Consider the following 20,663-nt stretch of genomic DNA (forward strand, 5'->3'; position numbering starts at 1 on the left):
TCCCTGTCTGCAGGTGAGCTCACGCTCACACCCTGCCCGTCGAGTTCCTGGTTCTTTGGGAACCTGGGGACGCTCTGCTGAACGGAGGGAGCCTGAGGTGGAAGTGGGAATGGAGGGGTGGGGTCTTTGAGTAGCTCTGGGGGCTGGGGAGGGGCTGCATCCATAGGGTTAGGGGTCCTGCACGTGACCTCTCCTGGCTCTCCTCCAAATCATGGCCCAGACAGAGACATCCATGTGAGGCTGAGGGAGGCGGCCAGCCCAGGGCTGTGAGGGAAGAGCTGCCCCACAGTGCGGTCTGCACTGAGCAGGCTGACAGGTGGCTAGGGCATTGGTGGCTACGCTGTACTAGGTAACACACCACCAAGTGCCATGGAGCCACAGTGTGCACACGTGTGCACATGCGCCTGTGTGCCCCGGAGAGGCCGGCCTGGCCACGCCACCTGCAGCCCCAAACCACCCAAAGCAAGCCCCAGACCACCAGTGCCAGCCAGCGGGAAGCGGCCAGCTCTGCCCTCAGAGCAGGTCTCAGCAGTGGAGGCTGAAACAGGCCCCAGACGCAGGCACCTCCCTGGGACCCACGGGGCCATGGCCAGCCATCACCAGGGAACTGCTGCTGGTCACTTTAAAAGTGAAAGAAAAAAGAAGAGATTGCGAAACCCAGTCCTAAAACTAAAAATGAACAAGGAGGAGGACACGTAAGGCCCCCGAGCCCACGACAGAAACCCGCCTGCCTGCTTAGGTAACAGGATGGGTTCCTGGAGGAAGAGAGGAGCCTGCTGCCTGGGAGCCTGCAGAGGCTGCCTCCGTAGGGCGAGGCGGGCTCAGCGTGCTGGGAGCAAGGACCCCGGGGTGGCCTCCGCAATCCCAGGTCAACCTTCGTCTCTCTCCGACCCAAATCCTGCCAAACCCACTGCTGGAGCTTCAGGAAGTGCATGTCCTCGACCTCACCTTGTCCTTGAGCTTCGCCCGGGACAGTGGGAGGCCAGCCTCCCTCCAGGAAGGGAGTCACACCCATGCCGGGAGCTGAAACACTTTCTGATGCCTCTAGAAAATCCGAGGAGACTTCCCAGGTCCTCTGCTTTGATCCCCCCACCCAAGACCCCGTGTCCTCCTGCTGGGGACGGGCCGGCCTCCCCCGGGCACACAGGCACACGTGCACACGCGTGACGTTGACATGCAGCGGGCACGCACTGGGTGCTGCCACTGAGCGGGGGCTGGGCAGGCCTGGGGCCGAGTGCCTCCTGGCGGGCCTGTGTACTGCCCAGGGACTTCTGGGGGAGCCATGCGTTTCCCTGTCCAACTTAAAATCCGGTGATGACCAAAGCAAACTCCAGACCACCAGTGCCAGCCAGCGGGAAGCGGCCAGCTCTGCCCTCAGAGCAGGTCTGCCTGAGCCAGATCCAGCCAGGATTTGCAGCACAAACTTGCGAAGCAATTACTGTTACCAAAGTCGAAACTCTCAGATTGGAGAGAGCAAAAGAAATCAATGATAATTAAATTCTTCTATAAACACGGCTCGACCCTCTGGGGGCTCCTAGCACGCAACACTGTCCAAAAGTCGGCTCTCATTACAGAAAACACAAGCGCTGGTTTTCAGGGAGGGGCCAGGCCAGATAAACCTTCCTGCTCTTCGCCTTTGTTAGGTTGTAAGTCACTGTTTCGGAGAGTGGGCAGGGGCTGGCGTGTTGGGAGGGATGGGGCACGCAACACAGAACTGGTCGGGGCTGTCCTTTACCCTGCAGGGGGACACAGCCCCATGGACACTGGAGGTGCTCTGTACATTTGTGTGGGGCTTGGGGACCACCACACATGCAGTGCCCCTGTGGCCTCCCTCCCCAGGGATGGGCACACAGATCAACTTCCCGGGGCCCACAGCATCATAGGGTCACTTCCTGGTGACCCCGAGCTCTGTGTGGTCACAGTACAGGAATCTGATGCTGTCAACCTAAGACTGTGCCAAGATCCCTTTATTCCCAAGGGCTCGGCTAGCTGGACACACCCCAATGTTACTAAACTGGTTCTGGCAGAGAAACGGGCATTTCCCGCCTTGTCTTGGGGTCACAATCTCCTGGGCTCTATTTAAAAGGGCCACTCCCTGACTGGACAGGGCTCTGGGACAGTCAGGGCGCCACCCTCAGCCCTTCCATCCCATAAGGCCCCAGGGACAGAGGACAGAGACCTGGGGACACAACAGTCGGCTGAGGTATGGGTTCTGGCCCCGGAAGAGGGACTTCTCTGAGCCTGGGGTTCCCCGTCCTGCAGTGGGGGTGGTGAGACTGGCTGGGGACCATTGTGAGTCCCACGTCCAGGAGGGAGGAGCGAGCTGGGAGCAGGTGTGTGGCCTCCCATCAGCCCGCCCGGGGGCCCGGGTGAAGCCCTGGGGCGACCAAGCCAGGACGGAGCCTGCACTTGCTCTGAGCTCCTGCCCTGTGCACCGCCCACTCCCTGGTCCAGGGCGCGGGGTGGCAGCTGCAGCTGTGACAGGGGATGGGCTGCAGGTGCAACGCTACTGAACCTCTCCGCAGACCACCTGGGCCCCCGCGTCAGGGGGACACACTCTGATTCTGGGCCGCTGCCTCTGTGGACAGTCCAGCCACAGGTGGAGATCTGCTTCCTGCACCCACCTTCGTGAGCATGAAGGAGCCTTCTGGAAGTTTCCTGGGCACCTTCTGCCTCATTCTTACAACCTCCCAGGGAGCAGGACAGCAGGGACCCAGGAGGGAGAGGCTCAGGGAGTGACCAGACCCCAGGACTCATTGAGAGCTGCCTGGCTCCTGTCCACTGCCCCTCCAGTGCCTGTGGCTCTTCTGAGGGTCTAGAGGCAGGGTTAGGGGGTCCCTGCTCAAAGGAGGGGAACTAATGGTAGGTGGAAGCAGGCAGCCAAAATTGCAGACCCACCAGGAGCCTGGCTCACCCCCTGGCTGGGCTCCTACCTGTACGGCTGCTCCCCAGTGTGTGTCCTCAGGTGCCTCGTGAGATTCGCGGATCGGGGGAAGATCTTGCCACAGTACCTGGTGAGGGGAGGAGTGAAGGTAGCGTCAGGTCATCCTTTCCTGACACCCGCTCCACACAGGGCCAGCACCAGAGGCTGCAGGGCCTCTTCTGCATCAGGCTCCAGTCTCCTCTCCGGCCCTGGAGCCCAGCCCAGCCTTACAGAGAAGCGTGGCGTGGGCCACGGGAAAGACGGACCAGTGCCTGCCCAGAAGTGCCTCAGCGCCTCTGCCCAGCAACGGACAGTGCCACAGAGTGGAGGGACAGAGTCGGAAACAGGCCTGACCAGCCAGAAGGTCAGCTGGGGATTGTGTCCTCCCATGGACACTGGCAGGGCCAAGTGCTGGGGTCCTTCAGAGCCTCAGCTGGGTCTAACACTGGCCAGTTTGTCCCCCTCCAGCGGCTGGGCTGAGGTTGTGCTTTGGGCTCATGGGAGCACAGCTGCGCTGGAGGGGAAGGCCCACCCTTGTCACTTGATGCAGAAGATGCCTCAAGCAGACGACTGGCCAGACACGGCCACTGTGCTCCACTGGGACCACAGCCGTTTTCCTAGAAGCACAGGTATGCACCTTGGCATCTTCCTGCCAGCTCTCCAGGGGCACACTGGGCCTCACCTGCACGTGTACCGCTCCTTGCCCTTCCTGAGGATGGGGTCCGAGAGCGTCGGGGGTGGGGACCGGAAGTTGAAGGGGTGGTGGGGCAGGGGCTGCAGCGAGCCACCCGAGTCTGCTTTCATGGCTGCGAAGCTCTCCAGCTTCTCTGTCATGGTCTCGATGGCTGACATCTGCTGGCATGAGACGAGAGAGGCTGTCTTTAGCGCACGGACCACCCTCGTGGTGCGTGAGCACATGGCAGGTTCTCAGGTGGTCACTGGAACCGGGGGCCTCCAGTGTCTCCCACCTTCTGCAGCCTGCCCTGTCCCTTCCCCGAACCCCAGCTGTAGCCCAGGCTCTAGCCAGAGGGAGCTGGAACTGGCCCTTAAGAATTGGCCTTGCTGCCTGCTCTGAATGGAAATGAGTCATGAAGACCACCCATGCTCAGGATTACCCAATCTCTTATTTTGACCCAGGCCAGCAATGCCCAGCTGGGGTATCCCTGGCAGTGCTCCTGGTTGGCTAGTTGGGTTATACATAGAATTACATCTAGTTTTGTTTGTTTGTTTTGTTTTTAAGTCTTGAAAAATTAAGAAAGCTACCTGATTCTGTTTAAAACCCAGACCACTGGCCTGAGGAACCACTGCCACCGCATGGCTGCATCCCATAATTGCAGGCAAAGTACAGAAAAGGAATTCAACAACTAAGACTAATCTCATGAGAACCGTTTTCAAAACAATAGTGCCAAAAGTCACACAACGTAGGCCAAGTTGATACAGGCAAAGTCACGGTCTCTGCTCCCCGGCGATGTCAAGGGCCTGCTCAATAAGAAGGGAGGCATAGGATTGGTCATTCCCACCTGCTGGGCAGAGTTCTCATCAAACCCCAGACTGTGCTACAGGGGAGGCGAGGGGCCGACAGAGCTGCTCAGGTCTCAGTGCTGCTTCTCCCAGCTCTTCTGTGGGCACTAGGGGAAGCGGGGTGCAGGGGCCCACAGGAAGGAGGCGCTTCATCAAGCCAAAGCCCCCAGTTTAAGGAGTGGACTCAGGAAGTAATGCCTTGGCTCCAGCAGCAGTCAGCAGGCCCTGGGAGGTGGGTCCTGCAGAACCTCCACAGACCCCTGTTCAACAAACCCTCAGGAGCCCATTCTGCTCAGAGGTTGCAGAGAAGGCACTGGTGAGGGTGGTGAAGGAGGGCAGGGGTGTGGATGGAGAAAGAGAGGGAAGGAGTAGCCCCTGGTCTCAAAGTGCAGTGACCACTGGGAGAGACTGGCCCTGGTGGCCAGCACCCACAGGGGGACGTGGGTGGATGAGGAGGTGCTTGCTTAATATAGCACAGCCTCTCTCCCGGCTTTCCCTGGGCGAACAGACCATCACGCCACACAGCTGGGGGCGCCTTCAGCCAGCACCAGCACTCTGCCCCTCAGGCCCTGGTCCAAGTGCCCAGCACACACCTTCCAGGGTGCTGTTTACCAGGTGCTTACTCAGGGCCCTGCTGGCAGGGAACAGAGGGCTGTGCACCAGGGCTACATGCTCCAGGGCTGGAGACACGTTGGCATTCGGGGAACAACCAACTGGTTCCAAGAAACCATGGAGAAAGCAGCTGATGGATGGAGATTGTGCCTGGGGCTTCACCCTGAGGCTACTTTGGGCCTGGTCAGCTCAGCCAAGGCCACAGGGATCCCAGCTTCGCACTGTCAAAATGGGGCAGGCACCAGCCCTCGTGAAGACACGGGATGCTTTCAGCCTGTCCCCACTGAACCACAGATGGAGGCCGCCTGGTTTCTCGGCCACTTGACCAGCCTTCTCGGGCCCCTCTATGGCCTGGGCCCCAAGGCAGCCTGAAGCCCTGGCAGAACACCCTGACTCTCAGCCACTGAGAGACTCCCCAGGACCCCCAGAGGAGGTGAGGGGCTGCCCGTGTAGGACCTGGCCCTGTGCACCCGGGGCTGCACACCTGCACGTGGGCCTCAGAGGCAGAGGGGTCTTCTGAGCCCCTAAACAGCACAGGCAGGTGCAGTGTGACCTCTTGCGCTTGGTAGAGACCAGTAGCTACCAAGCTTTCTCCCTGGGTGGCAGCCCAACCACAGACCATTTAATTAGTCATCTCTCCCCTGCCCCTTCCTCCTGGCTTTGGGACACAGGGGCCCATGGGGGTGGGCAGGAGGGACAATGGGCAGCCGGGCCCCCGCCGGGCCTCTCTTCCTGGGGTCTGGGTGGGTCTGCCTGCCCAGCATGCTGTGCCCTGTAGATACTCCCAGCGGCGATCCCCACACAAACACACACACAGGATGTGCCTGCCGGTCGGTCTGCTCCTTCCAGCCTGCCCAGGATAAATCAGGGGAAGTCGTTGGCCAAACTCGGGGCCAGCAGAACAATGGGAGGCGCTAAGTTTAGCTGTGAACTCGACCAGGGCGCAGATTCCACAGGCTGGGGGCTGTCCAGGCGGGAAAGGCAGAGAGACAATGCCCATGTGGACGCTCTGGGTGGTGGGGGAGTCCGGGGGGCAGTGGCCAGCAGCTCTGAGGAGGGGGCTGGCCCCTTACAAGGGGGACAGCTGGAAGCAGCCTGTGAGACGTGGGGAGACTGCCCAAAGCTGTGCCTCCGCAAGAAGGACAGGGCCAGGAGGACAGGCAGGAGGGCCTAGAGGCTGGCGGGGCTGTGCCCAGGGTCCAGGCTTCAGCACTCTGCGGGGCCGCTTTCCAGACCCCTGCCCAGCTGCCTGAGGACTGCTGGGGCCTCTGCTCTTGGGGAGGCACCCTCCTGCCCCTCTGCATGCAGCCATCCCGTGCCCTCCCGCTCGGGTGCCATCCCAGGAAGACCAGCTTCCACCCCGTGCCACCTGGGCAGCTCCAGTCTATTCCCCTCTGTCCAGAACTCTGGGCTCCACCCTGCCAGCGTGCACTGAGCTCATGACCCCTGGAGTGACAGCCTGAAGAGACCCGCTGGTCTGCACTGTGAGGACCCTTCCTCATCCTCTCCAGCCCTTCAGGATACCCCCTGCCTTTGGTGGATGAGGATGGTGGCCCGGAGCCTGCCCGCCCGTCCGTCTGGGTTTTACCTGGGGGTGGAACAGCAGTGGGGATGGCCTCAGGTACTTCTCCTTCAGGACGCCCACGGGGTCCGTCACCTTCCGCTTTTCTACCCTGCTGGACAGCAACACAGAGGGTTACGTGCCCCCCTGAGCCACCTGCTCTGCAGAAGCTGGCCTGTGCCCTGCTGGTCACTGTGTGGGCCTCCCACAGCCTCCGCCAGCTCTCACGGCCTTCTTGGTGGGCTTTGGGGCAGTGGGAATCTGCCCGCCTGCTCACCTGCCTGCAGCCCCAGCCCACCACCTACCCAACACTCACTCCATTCCCTCCCATGCTTCCCGTCACCTTCAAGTTCCTCCAGGTCACCCCAAACGACCTCAGCTGCCAGCTCTCGGGCATGTCATGGGGGCTTAGTGCTGGGGCCAGAAACTTCTCTGAAGGCCACGAGTGCCAGTCTCCTGCCCACTGGTCATTGGCACCAATTCCCTACCCACTGGCTGTGGGCACCAGCCCTGTCCACTGGCTGGCCAGGCTGTGTGGGGAGACTGCCCTGTCCAGGCTCTGAGCACATCCACAGCACAGTATGGCTCATTCTTGGAGGCTCAGGGCCTACACCCCAGCTTCCCTCTCCTGGCTGGACGTTGACACAGGGTGCCCTGCCCATTTTTAGCTGATGAACATGGTCACTTTTTGTCCTGAGGAAGTTCATCAGCCAGGCAGGGATCTAGCCTAGACGGCTGCTGGAGATTGCAATTCTAGAATCTTCTCCAAAGGCTGGTGACAGTCTCTCAAGCAAACATCCTGATTGACCTGGTGGTCATGGTGGCCACTGCGGCTCCTCCTTTAGCCTGAGGATTCCCAGAAGTAGGCTGCCCTTACCTCTGCTCAACCGTGGGGGCCGTGGTGAGCCTTACTGCAGTGTTTTGGCCAAACCTGGCCTGCCACAGGCGCCTCTAAAGACACCTGGGAGGAGCCATTCCTGATTCACCTGTGGCAAACCTGGCCTGCCACAGGCGCCTCTAAAGACACCTGGGAGGAGCCGTTCCTGATTCACTCGTGGCAAACCTGGCCTGCCACAGGCGCCTCCAAAGACACCTGGGAGGAGCCGTTCCTGATTCACCTGTGGCAAACCTGGCCTGCCACAGGCGCCTCTAAAGACACCTGGGAGGAGCCATTCCTGATTCACTCGTGGCAAACCTGGCCTGCCACAGGCGCCTCCAAAGACACCTGGGAGGAGCCGTTCCTGATTCACCTGTGGCAAACCTGGCCTGCCACAGGCGCCTCCAAAGACACCTGGGAGGAGCCATTCCTGATTCACCTGTGGCAAACCTGGCCTGCCACAGGTGCCTCTAAAGACACCTGGGAGGAGCCATTCCTGATTCACTCGTGGCAAACCTGGCCTGCCACAGGCGCCTCCAAAGACACCTGGGAGGAGCCATTCCTGATTCACCTGTGGCAAACCTGGCCTGCCACAGGCGCCTCTAAAGACACCTGGGAGGAGCCGTTCCTGATTCACCTGTGGCACCCACCCTGGGCCCTGGCCTCCACTCCAGCTCTACCAAGGGCAGCCTATGCTGCTCGTCCCCCAGTGGACAAGCGCAGGCCAGGCCAGGCCAGGTGACAGCAGAGCAGAGAGAAGACAGCACAGCCAGCCCTGGGCAGATCCCCGGCACAGGCGTCCCCACCAGGAGAGGAGGGCCCTGGAGAGAGAGAACTGAGACCTCAAGAAGGCTGGGAGATGCCTCTCCAGGGGCGGGGTAGACGGCAAGGCCCTGGCCTCCCAGGAGAGGCAGGCTGGTAGGGTCTGCCTGGGGACCCTCACCAGCCTTGCGACCAGGTGCACTGGGTGGGTGTGTCAGCAGAGGATGGGACTGGGAGGGGAAGGGCTTGCTGGAAGGGACAGGCTATCAGGACGCGCGGGCTCTTCTCTCTGACCTTCAGCCCAAGGGCAGAGGGGCGGCTCCGTGCCCTCCAAAGGGCTGACGCCCTGCCTAGTAAACCCAGATGCCGCTTTCTTCTGCCTTTCCCTGACCTTGTGTCGCATGGTGTCCCCACGGCCTGGCTCCAGAATGACCACGGCCAGCAGACCCCTGCCAACTATGGTGAACCTGCGAGCAACCAAGTGCTATGGGTGTGTCCCACGGGCACACAGCCCAACCTGAAGGATGCAGCCGCTGCTCAGCGGCAGAGGCAGGAGGGCTGGAGGGCCAGTGGCCAGGGAGGACATTTATGTTCCTCTGGCCAGGGGTGGAGGACTGTTGGTCACGCATGGGGGATGGCCAGGGGAAGCTTGGGAGTTTTGCTGGTGTTGTCCTGGGGACCCAGAAGCACAGGGGGCCAGGATGCTGAGGGACCTCTCCCCAAACCAGTGTGCTCATAGCAGCTGGTCTCTGGGGTTCACACGCCACACATTCACCACGATCGTACCTGGGGGCAGACTGGAGGGGACCCAGGCGCAGGCACTGGCTGGCGTTCCCCAGGGAACAACCTCCTTCCTGCCTTCTGCCTTCAAAGTCTCTCCAGGCAGCCCCTTGAGCAGCCACTGGACCCTAATGGCCAGTCTCAGCAGCTCTGCCAGGAGCCCTTGCGGGTGGGGGGTGTGTAAATGTGCCATTGAGTGTGTTAGTGTGTGAGCATGGAGGTGTGTGAGTGTGTGAGTGTGTGACCATGTGCATCCATGTGTGAGTGTATGTGTGTGTGTGTACATGTATGGCTGGTGAGCGTGAACTGAGAGCGTGAGTGTATGTGTATGTGTGTACACGTGAGCGTGCGCATATGGAATTGTGTGTGTACACTGTTCCACCTTCCAGGCTGCCCGTGGCCCTGCGGCTTCCCTGGAGCCCGCGCCCTAAGCCCTAAACCAGTGGTGTGGAGGGAGCAGGTGTCTGGAGGGGAAGGGCCAAGGACGGAGTGAGAGGCCAGGGGAAGCTCAGGCAGATTGCCACAGCCCCGCTGCTCCCGCCTGGGGTCTCACCAGAGTGCTCCAACGGCTGGTCTCGTCACTCACCTGGGTCCCATGCACATCAAGGTGGCAGTTGGCCACCGTGGTCTGTAATTCCTGGGACCCTGTTTGATTCAATTTTACTTATTTTCTTCTTTTCTAAGGTTGAGGCCCTTTGTATATCCTTGCCCACGTGGCCAATGTAACCATCATGGCAGGTGCCACCCCGGCCTCCCTGACAGCCAGGACACCCTAGAGAAAGGAGGCACCGGGCAGAGGATGGGCATCCCCGGCGTCCCGAGACCCTTGTTTCAACTGGCAAGTGCTTCCTTGGCCGGGAGCTGGCCACACTGGGCCCTGGAAGCAGGGCTGCTGACCCTCTGCCAACCCTTGGGCTGGTCCCACGCAGCCTGTGGACAGGCCTTCTCTAAGACCCCGAGGGCGCTTTTCCTGTTTCCTGCGTGGGAACGTGGGTGCCCTGCAGCAGGTAGGAGCTGCCCCAGACACAGGCTGCTTGGTCGGGTGGGGAGAGGGTCTGGGCCCCCAGAGGGTGCTGTGGGCACACGGGCGTTCCCCAGCAGAGAAGCGAGACCAGCCCAAGGCCCTGAGGGCAGGCAGCTCTCTGGCCACCTCACCCTGGCATCATTTTTTCTCATCTTTGTCTTCCTACAACTCAGAGCACAGCAGGTGAGACCTCCTTGCCCAAGAGTGGCCTGTCCCTCTGTTCCCACAACAGGGCTGACCCGCGGGCCAGTAGCCGCTGCCTTTGGAAGGGTGCTGTCTCCCTGCAAGTCTTAGTGCATGTGCCTCAGAGGCACAGGCCAGCCCAGGGCCCGACCTCTGCTCAGGGCCCCCTGCATCTCCCTTTCAGGGCCAGGAGGGCACGCAGGGTGGCAGGGCAGGAACCCGCCGTGGAACTGGGTCCTGCTCGCCCATGTGTTCCTCTCCTAGGGAGCTGGGGAGCAGGACTCAGCTGGCCACTAGCTGGGAGGACATCCGGAAGATGGGACTCAGACATCTTGCAGATCCTCCCGAACTCCCTGACCCTTCCCCTCCTCCCTGCTGGGGACCAACAGCTCCCTCTGTGCTTTTTCCTGGGCCACCAGAAGGCCCCCTCGTGTGGCTTCAGGGTGGGGTGGGACCACAGGGGCAGACTGGGGGATGCAGAACCTCAGGGAGGTGGACAAGGCTCAGAGCCATGTAGGCCTTTTTTGGCAGCAGAGATTTGGCCTAGGAAAGACAGCTGGACACGGAAGGAAGGTGTGGACGCTGATGATGGCGATACTCAAGGCAGGGCAGAGGAAGTCTGAGTTACGCTCAGTGCGAGGGAGCTGCACATGTCCAGCAGACCCCACCCGGCCCACCAACCCTTGGAGTGGCCAGGCCAGATACCCCTCCCAAGGGGTCTGGAGCCCCGGAGCCGAGGCACCCCACAAGCCCACAGAGGCAGAGCTCCAGCCGGCCGGCCCGCCCCGACGGCCTGGGCTCTGGGGAGAGGGTGAGGGTGGAGCTTACGGATACCTGTAAATGGGGTCCATGAAGAAGGGCGAGGGCTTGGCATAGTGCAGGGAGGGCTGCTGGGGCAGCTGAGCTGGGCACACCCTGGGCAGCCCCTCGCCGGCCCCGGGCTTCCGCTCCCCGTAGACGTGGTTCTTCCGGGGCTCCCGGCCTCCTCCGTTCTGGCTGGCGCGGGCCCGGCTGCCGATGCTCAGGTCCAGCGGCTGCTCCTCACCGGACGCGGGCGCCGGGGGCACCTTGGGTGCGGGCAGGATGGGCTTCGCCTCTTTTGGTTTGGTGGTGAGGTCGAAGGGGCACTCGGCACTGGGGCCGCCCACCTTGAGGGCGTCCCGGGGCGACTTTGGCTCGGCCTTGACCAGCAGGTTGTGGGCCAGGGCGCGGCCCGTGAAGGGGCAGAGGGAGTGGGGGAAGTCGGGTAGGAACTGGAAGGGGAACACCGAGTGGTAGGGCAGCGTGCCCAGCTTCTTCTCCTGCATGCCCATGAAGCCCGGGCCGAAGTACTTCTCCGCAATGGACGCGATGGCCTTGATGGAGTCGCCGGCAGCGCCCGAGGCAGTTAGCAGCTGCTCCTCGGGCGGCGGGAAGAAGGAGTGCGGGGAGTAGAAGACAGGCACCTCGGCCCCGCTGGGGACCGACCCTGCGGGCGCCGTGCCACCCCCAAACTCCGGCTTGCCCTTGTCCTTGCCCTTGTCGCGGTCACTGTCCACGTCGCTGTCCAGGTCCGAGCCCGTCCCCGTCGTGGTGTCCAGGTCGGTCCCCGTGGTGGTGTTGATGTCCTCGAAGTCGCTGCCGTCAGACATGTCGGGGCTCCTGGTCTTGAGCTTCTCCACGTACGCGTCCTCCAGGCGGCTCTCCAACTTCTCCTCCGGCCCCGTGGCTGCCGTGGCACCCTGGCCGCTGTTGCTGACCGCGGAGATGAGGGGCAGGGCTGGGTTCCCCAGGGGGCTGGGGAGCTTGGCGTCCTGCGTGTGGTTCAGGGGGCTCTTGAGCAACGGCGTGGGAGGTAGCAGAGGTGGCCGGGGGTACAGGGATGGGGGGAAGATGCCCGGGAAGCCGGGCGTGAGTGCGGGGAAGGCCGGGGGGCCTGTGGAGAAGGGCAGGCCCCCGGGGTGGGGCCTGGAGGGGAAGTACTCGTTGAAGCCCAGGCCGGTGTGGTTGAGGCTGGGGGAGGGCTTTGCCTTGTCCATCATGGGGCTGGGGGTCAAGGGCAGGCCGGGGGCGAAGAGGCCGCCCGGCGTGTAATGGTTCTTGCCCTCGCAGAAGCGCCGGTGCTTGTTGAGGGAGGAGGTAGTGCTGAACATCTGCCCGCAGTCCTTGCACTTGATCTGCGTGCGGCAGTCCGCGTGCATGCGCTTGTGCCGGCACAGGTTGGAGAACTGCGTGTAGGACTTGTGGCAGACCTCACCTGGAACGTCAGCAGAAGGCAAGACACACGTATGAAATGACGGGGACCGGCAGCCCCGGGGGTGGGCGGCAGTCCTGCGGGGTGTGCACACACATATGGTGCACTCGGCCTGTGACATGTCCTGCCCTGAGTGTGTGCAGAGCATGTGCTCACACGTGTCTGCACACACGTAGGGTGCACTAGGCATGAGTGACACGTCATGTCTCGTGTGTGTGTGGAGCATGTGTTCACGTGACTGTACACATATATGGTGCACTGGGTGTGTGTGACATGTCATGTCTCGTGTGTGTGCAGAGCATGTGCTCACACATGTCTGTGCACACGTATGGTGTACTGGGCATGTGGGCGTATGTTGTGTGGGTGTATGTGCATGTGCAGTCTCTGCATGTGTGCAGGGTGTGCACACATGTGTGTGCATTGGACATGTGTAACACGTCATGCCCATGTGTGTGGAGAGCATGTGGTCACATGTGTCTGTGCACACATATGGTGCACTGGGCGTGTGTGACACATTGTGGGGGCGTGCGTGTGTGTTTACATGTGTACACACACATGGTGCACTGGGCATGTGTGACACGCCGTGTCTCGTGTGTGTGCACAGTGTGTGCTCACACGTGTCTGTGTGTGTGCTGTAGAGAAGATGTGCCTGTACAAGTGCGTGTGCTGTGTGTGCACAGGTGTCCCACCCTGGGGCTGGTCTCTGATGACCACTGTGCTGTCCCCTGGGTCTCTGGCCGAGGAGAGATCCCACCCTGCCTCAGCCTTCCGTGGTGGGAGGTGGGGAGCCCCACGCTGCACCCTCCTGCCCCTGAGCACTGTCCCACGGAGGCAGGCTCTCTGGAAAGCGTCGGCAGGGCACGCCGGCCCCAGGCCTGGGCAAGGGTGCGTGGCAGGGCTGGACTCCATGGCTGCCACAGGGGTGCAGGCTGCACGCCAGCCCAGCTCCCTCACTGCTCCAGCCACAGCTGTTCCCACAGGGTGAGAGCAAACTGCGGCCCCTCAGATAGGTCTCCTCCTCCCTAGAGGCTCGCGGGTCCCTCACTTCCTCCCTCCTCCCGGCTTCCTGTCCCCGGCTCTGCCCCTGCATCCTAATGGAGGGGGCCTCAGGTGACACGACTGTTCCTGGGGTCACAGGAGCCCTGGCTGGGGTCAGGCTTCGAGAGCAGGCTCCAGGTACCTGGCAGCCATTGGGGTGCTGAGGGTGGGGTGGGTGGGAGGTGAGAGCCAGTCTGGGGCCCTGCAGAGAGGAGCTGGGTCCACTTTGGGCAAAGTGAGTCCTGCCACCCGGACCCCCACCCTGGAGGGCAGGGGCAGTGTGGCCCTCTGGCTGATGGCTCTGCCTCTTCTTCACTTCCCCACAGGGACTCAGGATGGGGGCCCTGGGTGGTCAGCCCTGGGGCCCGTGTGCTGGGGTCAGTGAAGCACCGGCTTGTCTTCCCCTTGCCTTTCTAACAAGAAAGGGGGAGCGCGTGCAGCCCCCCGTCTCTCGGGACGGCTTGCTTCCTCAGCACGTCTGGGGAGACCGACTCCAGCCTGCGCCTCACTCTCCACGAGTCCCGGGCTGCCTGGTCTCACGGGACTCTAGAAGGGCGTCTTTCCCCGAGACTGCCGGGCTCTGTAGCCGCGCCTTCTGTGGGGTTAACTGCGCTCCTTCCTGACTGTCGGCAGGGAGGGTGTTTCTGGGCTGAAGGGACACACTTTGCCTCGTTTTATCAAGTCTGCCCTTTCTGGGAGAGGCGCCTCCCTGCAGGATAGGCCGCGAGTACCCAGACCCCGCCGGGCCCTCAGGGAGGAGGCGGATCTCAGCGCAGGCCCGGCGGGCCAGACACCAGGCCCCCCAGCCTACTGCACCCCCAGAGTGGGGTGGGGAGAGCTGTGCCACCCCCAGCTTGCCAACAGGCTTCTAACCAGGCTCCAGCCCAGGGCAGCCATGGAAGGCCTCTGGCCAGCGCCGGGCCTGGCGCAGGGACCCCTGCTTCCCACTCTTGGTTCCCACCTGCGGCTCACACGACGGGGCCTGCGGTGGTGGGGGTGCTGCACACAAGCCCGGGAGGCCCAGCCCCAGGAGGGGCGGGTCCCGGATGCGGGATGGCTGACCGTGGGCTCAGCTCACAAGGGAGGCGGCTGCCACAGGGCAGAGAAAGGCCTGGCAGCCACAGCGTCCTGGACATGGGGACCGATGCCTGACTGACCTGCCAGAAAGGGCAGGGGTCCTGGGCAGTGCGAGTCCTGGTCAGCAGCGCCTTTCCCTTGTCGGCCAGGTGTGGACGCACACTCACACACAGTCACCCCCACCCCCTCCCCGTGACCACTCACAAGCCCACACGAGCGCGCGTGCCCACACAGGTGCCCACTCATTCCCAGGATGTTCCTCTGGAAAGCGCCCGTGAGGAGCACCCACTTCCATGCTCCTCCTTGCCTCCTCTGCCCCCGCCTTCACGCACACACACGGGCACACGGGAACACTCCAGCTCCCCGAGGGAGAGACGTCACCTCAATCCGTGAGCTCAGCCAGGGACGTGCAGCCTGGGGGCTTGCAGGCGTTAGGTGTGGCTTGCTGGGGGCATGCACACAGGTGCCACCCAGAGGGAGGACACAGTCTGTGTGGTCAGCGCCTGTGCCCCGTGTGTCCTCCTGGTGACCCACCCGGACTCCCCTACTTCTCCGTGGTTCCCCTCCAGGCCTGCAGCCCCTTGACGAGCTGAGCTCCTAGGTGCGCCGCCCGCGGGCTGCGGGAAGCAGGGGCGGTCTAGCTAGACCACCTCTGCTGGGAGCCAGAGCACAGGGCGAGCCGGACATCGGCGAGGTGACAGGTCCACCCTGCAGGCAGCCTGTGCCGCGCAGGGAACCGCAGCCTCCGCCCGCCCAGCGTGCTGTGGGTCCTGAACCATGCCATTCACATGGCCCAGCGGGACCTTAAAAAGCTTGTTTGACACCCAGAAGGACCGCGTGCTAAACCCACGTGGCATTTTCCCCCGGCCAGGCCTGCTTCAGCACCCCGAGTCATCCCCGAACACAGGCACACACACGGCCACGGTGGGTGTCACGGAGCGGGGCCTGGCTCTCTGCCTCGGTCACTAGGCCCCGACCTGCAGCATTTTGGTAAAGAGTGGGGAGTGTGGCTGAGCAAGGGGCTGGCAGACGGCTGGCCAGAGGTTGCCTGGGAGGACTCAGCCTGACCGGTGTCCACGGGTGAGAGGACCGCATGAGGAGCACGTGTGTCAGATGACTTGGCACTCAGTACCTGTGTGTGTGTGAGATGACTTGGCATCAGTACCTGTGTGTGTGAGATGACTTGGCATCAGTACCTGTGTGTGTGAGATGACACGGCACTCGGTATCTGTGTGTGTGTGTGTGAGATGACTTGGCACTCGGTACCTGTGTGTGTGAGGTGACTTGGCACTCGGTACCTGTGTGTGTGTGTGTGAGATGACTTGGCACTCGGTACCTGTGTGTGTGTGTGTGAGATGACTTGGATCTCGGTACCTGTGTGTGTGAGGTGACTTGGCACTCGGTACCTGTGTGTGTGTGTGTGAGATGACTTGGCACTCGGTACCTGTGTGTGTGTGTGTGAGATGACTTGGCACTCGGTACCTGTGTGTGTGAGATGACTTGGCACTCGGTACCTGTGTGTGAGATGACTTGGCACTCGGTACCTGTGTGTGTGAGATGACTTGGCACTCGGTACCTGTGTGTGTGTGTGTGAGATGACTTGGCACTCGGTACCTGTGTGTGTGAGGTGACTTGGCACTCGGTACCTGTGTGTGTGAGATGACTTGGCACTCGGTACCTGTGTGTGTGTGTGTGAGATGACTTGGATCTCGGTACCTGTGTGTGTGAGGTGACTTGGCACTCGGTACCTGTGTGTGTGTGTGTGAGATGACTTGGCACTCGGTACCTGTGTGTGTGAAATGACTTGGCACTCGGTACCTGTGTGTGAGATGACTTGGCACTCGGTACCTGTGTGTGTGAGATGACTTGGCACTCGGTACCTGTGTGTGTGTGTGTGTGAGATGACTTGGCACTCGGTACCTGTGTGTGTGAGGTGACTTGGCACTCGGTACCTGTGTGTGTGAGATGACTTGGCACTCGGTACCTGTGTGTGTGTGTGTGTGAGATGACTTGGATCTCGGTACCTGTGTGTGTGAGGTGACTTGGCACTCGGTACCTGTGTGTGTGTGTGTGAGATGACTTGGCACTCGGTACCTGTGTGTGTGTGTGTGAGATGACTTGGCACTCGGTACCTGTGTGTGTGAGATGACTTGGCACTCGGTACCTGTGTGTGAGATGACTTGGCACTCGGTACCTGTGTGTGTGAGATGACTTGGCACTCGGTACCTGTGTGTGTGTGTGTGAGATGACTTGGCACTCGGTACCTGTGTGTGTGTGTGTGAGATGACTTGGATCTCGGTACCTGTGTGTGTGAGGTGACTTGGCACTCGGTACCTGTGTGTGTGAGGTGACTTAACACTCGGTACCTGTGTGTGTGTGTGAGATGACTTGGCACTCGGTACCTGTGTGTGTGAGATGACTTGGCACTCGGTACCTGTGTGTGTGAGGTGACTTAACACTCGGTACCTGTGTGTGTGTGTGAGATGACTTGGCACTCGGTACCTGTGTGTGTGAGATGACTTGGCACTCGGTACCTGTGTGTGTGAGATGACTTGGCACTCGGTACCTGTGTGTGTGTGTGTGAGATGACTTGGCACTCGGTACCTATGTGTGTGAGATGACTTGGCACTCGGTACCTGTGTGTGTGTGTGTGAGATGACTTGGATCTCGGTACCTGTGTGTGTGTGTGTGAGATGACTTGGCACTCGGTACCTATGTGTGTGAGATGACTTGGCACTCGGTACCTGTGTGTGTGAGATGACTTGGCACTCGGTACCTGTGTGTGTGAGATGACTTGGCACTCGGTACCTGTGTGTGTGAGATGACTTGGCACTCGGTACCTGTGTGTGTGAGGTGACTTGGCACTCGGTACCTGTGTGTGTGAGATGACTTGGCACTCGGTACCTGTGTGTGTGTGTGTGAGATGACTTGGCACTCGGTACCTGTGTGTGTGAGGTGACTTGGCACTCGGTACCTGTGTGTGTGTGTGTGAGATGACTTGGCACTCGGTACCTATGTGTGTGAGATGACTTGGCACTCGGTACCTGTGTGTGAGATGACTTGGCACTCGGTACCTGTGTGTGTGAGATGACTTGGCACTCGGTACCTGTGTGTGAGATGACTTGGCACTCGGTACCTGTGTGTGTGTGTGTGAGATGACTTGGCACTCGGTACCTATGTGTGTGAGATGACTTGGCACTCGGTACCTGTGTGTGAGATGACTTGGCACTCGGTACCTGTGTGTGTGAGATGACTTGGCACTCGGTACCTGTGTGTGAGATGACTTGGCACTCAGTACCTGTGTGTGTGAGATGACTTGGCACTCGGTACCTGTGCGTGTGAGACAACTTGGCTTCGGGATGCATATGCCTGTGTACGTGAGATGGTTCTGCACGAGGCATGCAGGTGAGACAGCAGCAGGAAGTGTGCCCGCGTGTGTGCCGACGGCACAAGGCACAGGACTTGGCAGGCTATGGCAATGACGTGACCCTTCTGAGCTGAACTCAGAAGCCTCTGGGGACCCGTCCCTGGTGACCTGACCCTTCCCCCTATCCTGAGCCGCCTCTGCGGGCACCTGCTCTCCTCATGGCCCTGCCTGGTGCCTCCCAACAGAGGTGCTGGGGCAGGGCCCACCCCAGTGCGAGCCTGGCCTCCCCGAGGCTCCAGCCCTGTGCTGCTGTGCCGGGCTGACGCCTGTCACCTGGTCTCCTTGCAGGATCACATGAGCCTGAGGACAGCAGGACGGGCCCTGGGAGCAGGCGCGACCCTCCAGCTGTGCTCTGTAGCTCAGCCGGGGTGTCATGAGCAGAGCACCCCGAGGGGACCAGGCCTGGCCACCCCACCACCTCCAGCCACTGTGAGGAAACGCAGGGGGACGGGGGGGGGGGGCAGGTGGAGCAGCTGGCCAGCGCGGCTATCCTGGTGGCACCCGGCTCACAGGCAGGGCCCCAGGACCGGCCGTGAGGCCTTTCTGCCCCGGGGAGCGGGGGGAGGGCGGGCTGACCCTGCGGCATGGGAGGGGGACTCACATATGAAGGGCTTGACGGTGCTGTGGATGTGCTTGTGCTGCTTCAGGCCGGAGGACGTGGCGAAGGTCTTGCCGCAGTCGGGGCAGGCGTGTGCCCGGGCGCCGACGTGCTGCGAGCGGATGTGCCGCTGCAGGTTGCTGGGGTCTGTGAACACCTGTGGGGAGACGGGGCTGCAGCTCCGCGGGAGGCTCCGCAGATCCCCAGCACGGAGGCCGGCCCTGCCTCTCTCCGGTGCTGCCCTTTCTACCGGAGCTGGGCTGCTGGGGCCACAGGGGAGCAGTAATCCTGAGGACACGGTGGTCATGGCGGCCATGAGGCTGCACGTGACACCCGCAGGGAGCACTTCAGCAAAGCACCGTGACCCTGAAGGCTTGGAGTCAGGGAGGCCCGCCCTCACCAGCCTCTGCCTCTGGGTTGGCAGGAGGACAAGGGCGGCTCTGGAGAGGACGTGGGTTCTGATTTGGCCAGTTCCTCCTGAGTGGTGTGATAGGGTCTCTGATTTCCCGCCCTCCCGGGAACGAGGAAGGACCACAGCGGCCCTGGGGCACCTCAGGTGGGCCACTGCTGCCCTCGTGGGCGTTTCTCAGGAGGGCGGGGCGTGCACTACCTTCACGCAGTTTTCACATTCGAAGCGCTTGCCACTGTCATGGGACATCTGGTGGCGGATGAGGTTGGACTTCCAGTTGAAGGCCTTGGGACACTGGTCGCACTTGTACTCCCGCTCCTCGGTGTGGACGATCATGTGCTGCTCCAAGCTGTGGGCAGGGCTCCGGTCACTGGCGCCCCCTGCCTGTCCCTCCCGCCGCCTCCGCTGGGGGTCGCCCGTGGGCCAAGGGGTACACACAGCCTTCCCTCGTCTCAGGAGGAAGCTGGTATCCACGCAGAGCTACGTCCTTCATCCCAAGCCACCCCCAGCCAGCCAGGGGCAGGGCAGGACCCCAGGCCCCATGCCCTGGACGCCCTTCTGGGAAATTCCAGAAGGCCAAAGAGAGAAGTCATGAGCTTCAGTGCCACCATGAGCCCAGCATGGGGTGGGCAGGGACCCAGGGTTCCCCTCAGAGTGGCCTTGGGCTGCCCGCTGGCCGGGCCCAACACGGGAGCAGCGGCAGAGGGTCTGCGAGGGTGACGTGCCGGGCGGGGACAGCAGCTGCTCCGAGGGGCCTGCTCCTCCCAGCTGAGCGTGCGGCCTCCGGCCCTCCTCCCGGGGGACCTCCTCTGCCCCTGGCCCCGGGATATCCGTTAATCTTCATGAGCAAAGCAGTGATACATCACGGCCCGCTAATTACGGGGCCCAGCCATCCATTTAGATCAGGCACGCCAGCTCCTCCGGCACCCGGAGATCGTATCTTTTGCCTGTTGTTAATTGTGATTTATGTGTTTATGTAAAGAAAACAGGGACCCTCTTTAGCCGCGCTCCGAGGCGGCCTCTGCGGGATTCGCCCCCACACTCTTTCTCAGTTGCCTGAGTGGACGGTCTGCACCCGGGGCCTGTGACTGGACGGGCTTGCTCCCTGTGCAGGGCGGTCCTGGCGGGAGCGCTCCCAGGCCGGAGGGGCCGGCTGCGGAGTTGCTGGATCCCTAGAGCGCTAGGACTGGGCCTCCTGCTTCCCCACAGAGCCCAGGACGCCCTTTCCCTGGGACTCCACGTGGGTCCCCAAAGCCCCATCTGAGGGCCCTGATGCTGCCTGACCTCAGGTCCAGGGAGGGCCAGTGGGCCTGTTCCTGCTGTGTCCAGCCATCATTCAGCTGGCTTGGCACTCTGCCTGCCCACGTCTCTGATGTCCCTCTTGGACAGGTGGCTGCCACTGAGGGGAGCAGAGCCTGGGGTCTGGGGAAGGAGAGGGCCCTGAAAGGCCCCTTCTCTGAGGAGTCCAGGAGCTGCCCCGTGAGCCCTGGCAGTGGGCGCTGGGAACCCGGCCTCAACTGGGGCCTCATTCTAAGAGTGGTGCTGAGCAGGGAGCACGTCCACCCAGGCTCGCCTGTGGTCTTCACCCTTCCCAGGTGGTCCCCACGACTTGGGTCTGCCATGGACAGCAGGGAAGTG

At 61.9% G+C, this 20,663-nt stretch overlaps 1 protein-coding gene across 6 annotated transcripts in view; it reads right to left on the bottom strand.

The window, feature by feature from the left end:
- The window catches only part of Prdm16 (PR/SET domain 16), a 320,627-nt gene that overhangs the window by 13,734 nt on the left and 286,230 nt on the right, over positions 1-20,663 (bottom strand). For 3 of the 6 annotated variants that reach the window (XM_047541035.1, XM_047541011.1, XM_047541045.1), the window contains 6 exons: positions 19,227-19,374; positions 18,620-18,773; positions 11,078-12,479; positions 6,645-6,732; positions 3,606-3,778; positions 2,934-3,011 (listed from right to left, as the gene is read on the bottom strand). In XM_047541035.1, the coding sequence (XP_047396991.1) occupies positions 2,934-3,011; positions 3,606-3,778; positions 6,645-6,732; positions 11,078-12,479; positions 18,620-18,773; positions 19,227-19,374 (2,043 nt within the window). The remainder of the gene's footprint in view (positions 1-2,933; positions 3,012-3,605; positions 3,779-6,644; positions 6,733-11,077; positions 12,480-18,619; positions 18,774-19,226; positions 19,375-20,663) is intronic. The other 3 variants (XM_047541028.1, XM_047541023.1, XM_047541018.1) reach the window with 3 other exon arrangements.

The sequence above is a fragment of the Sciurus carolinensis genome, chromosome 1 (genome assembly GCF_902686445.1).
Source record: "Sciurus carolinensis chromosome 1, mSciCar1.2, whole genome shotgun sequence".
In the NCBI taxonomy this organism is placed as follows: domain Eukaryota; kingdom Metazoa; phylum Chordata; class Mammalia; order Rodentia; family Sciuridae; genus Sciurus; species Sciurus carolinensis.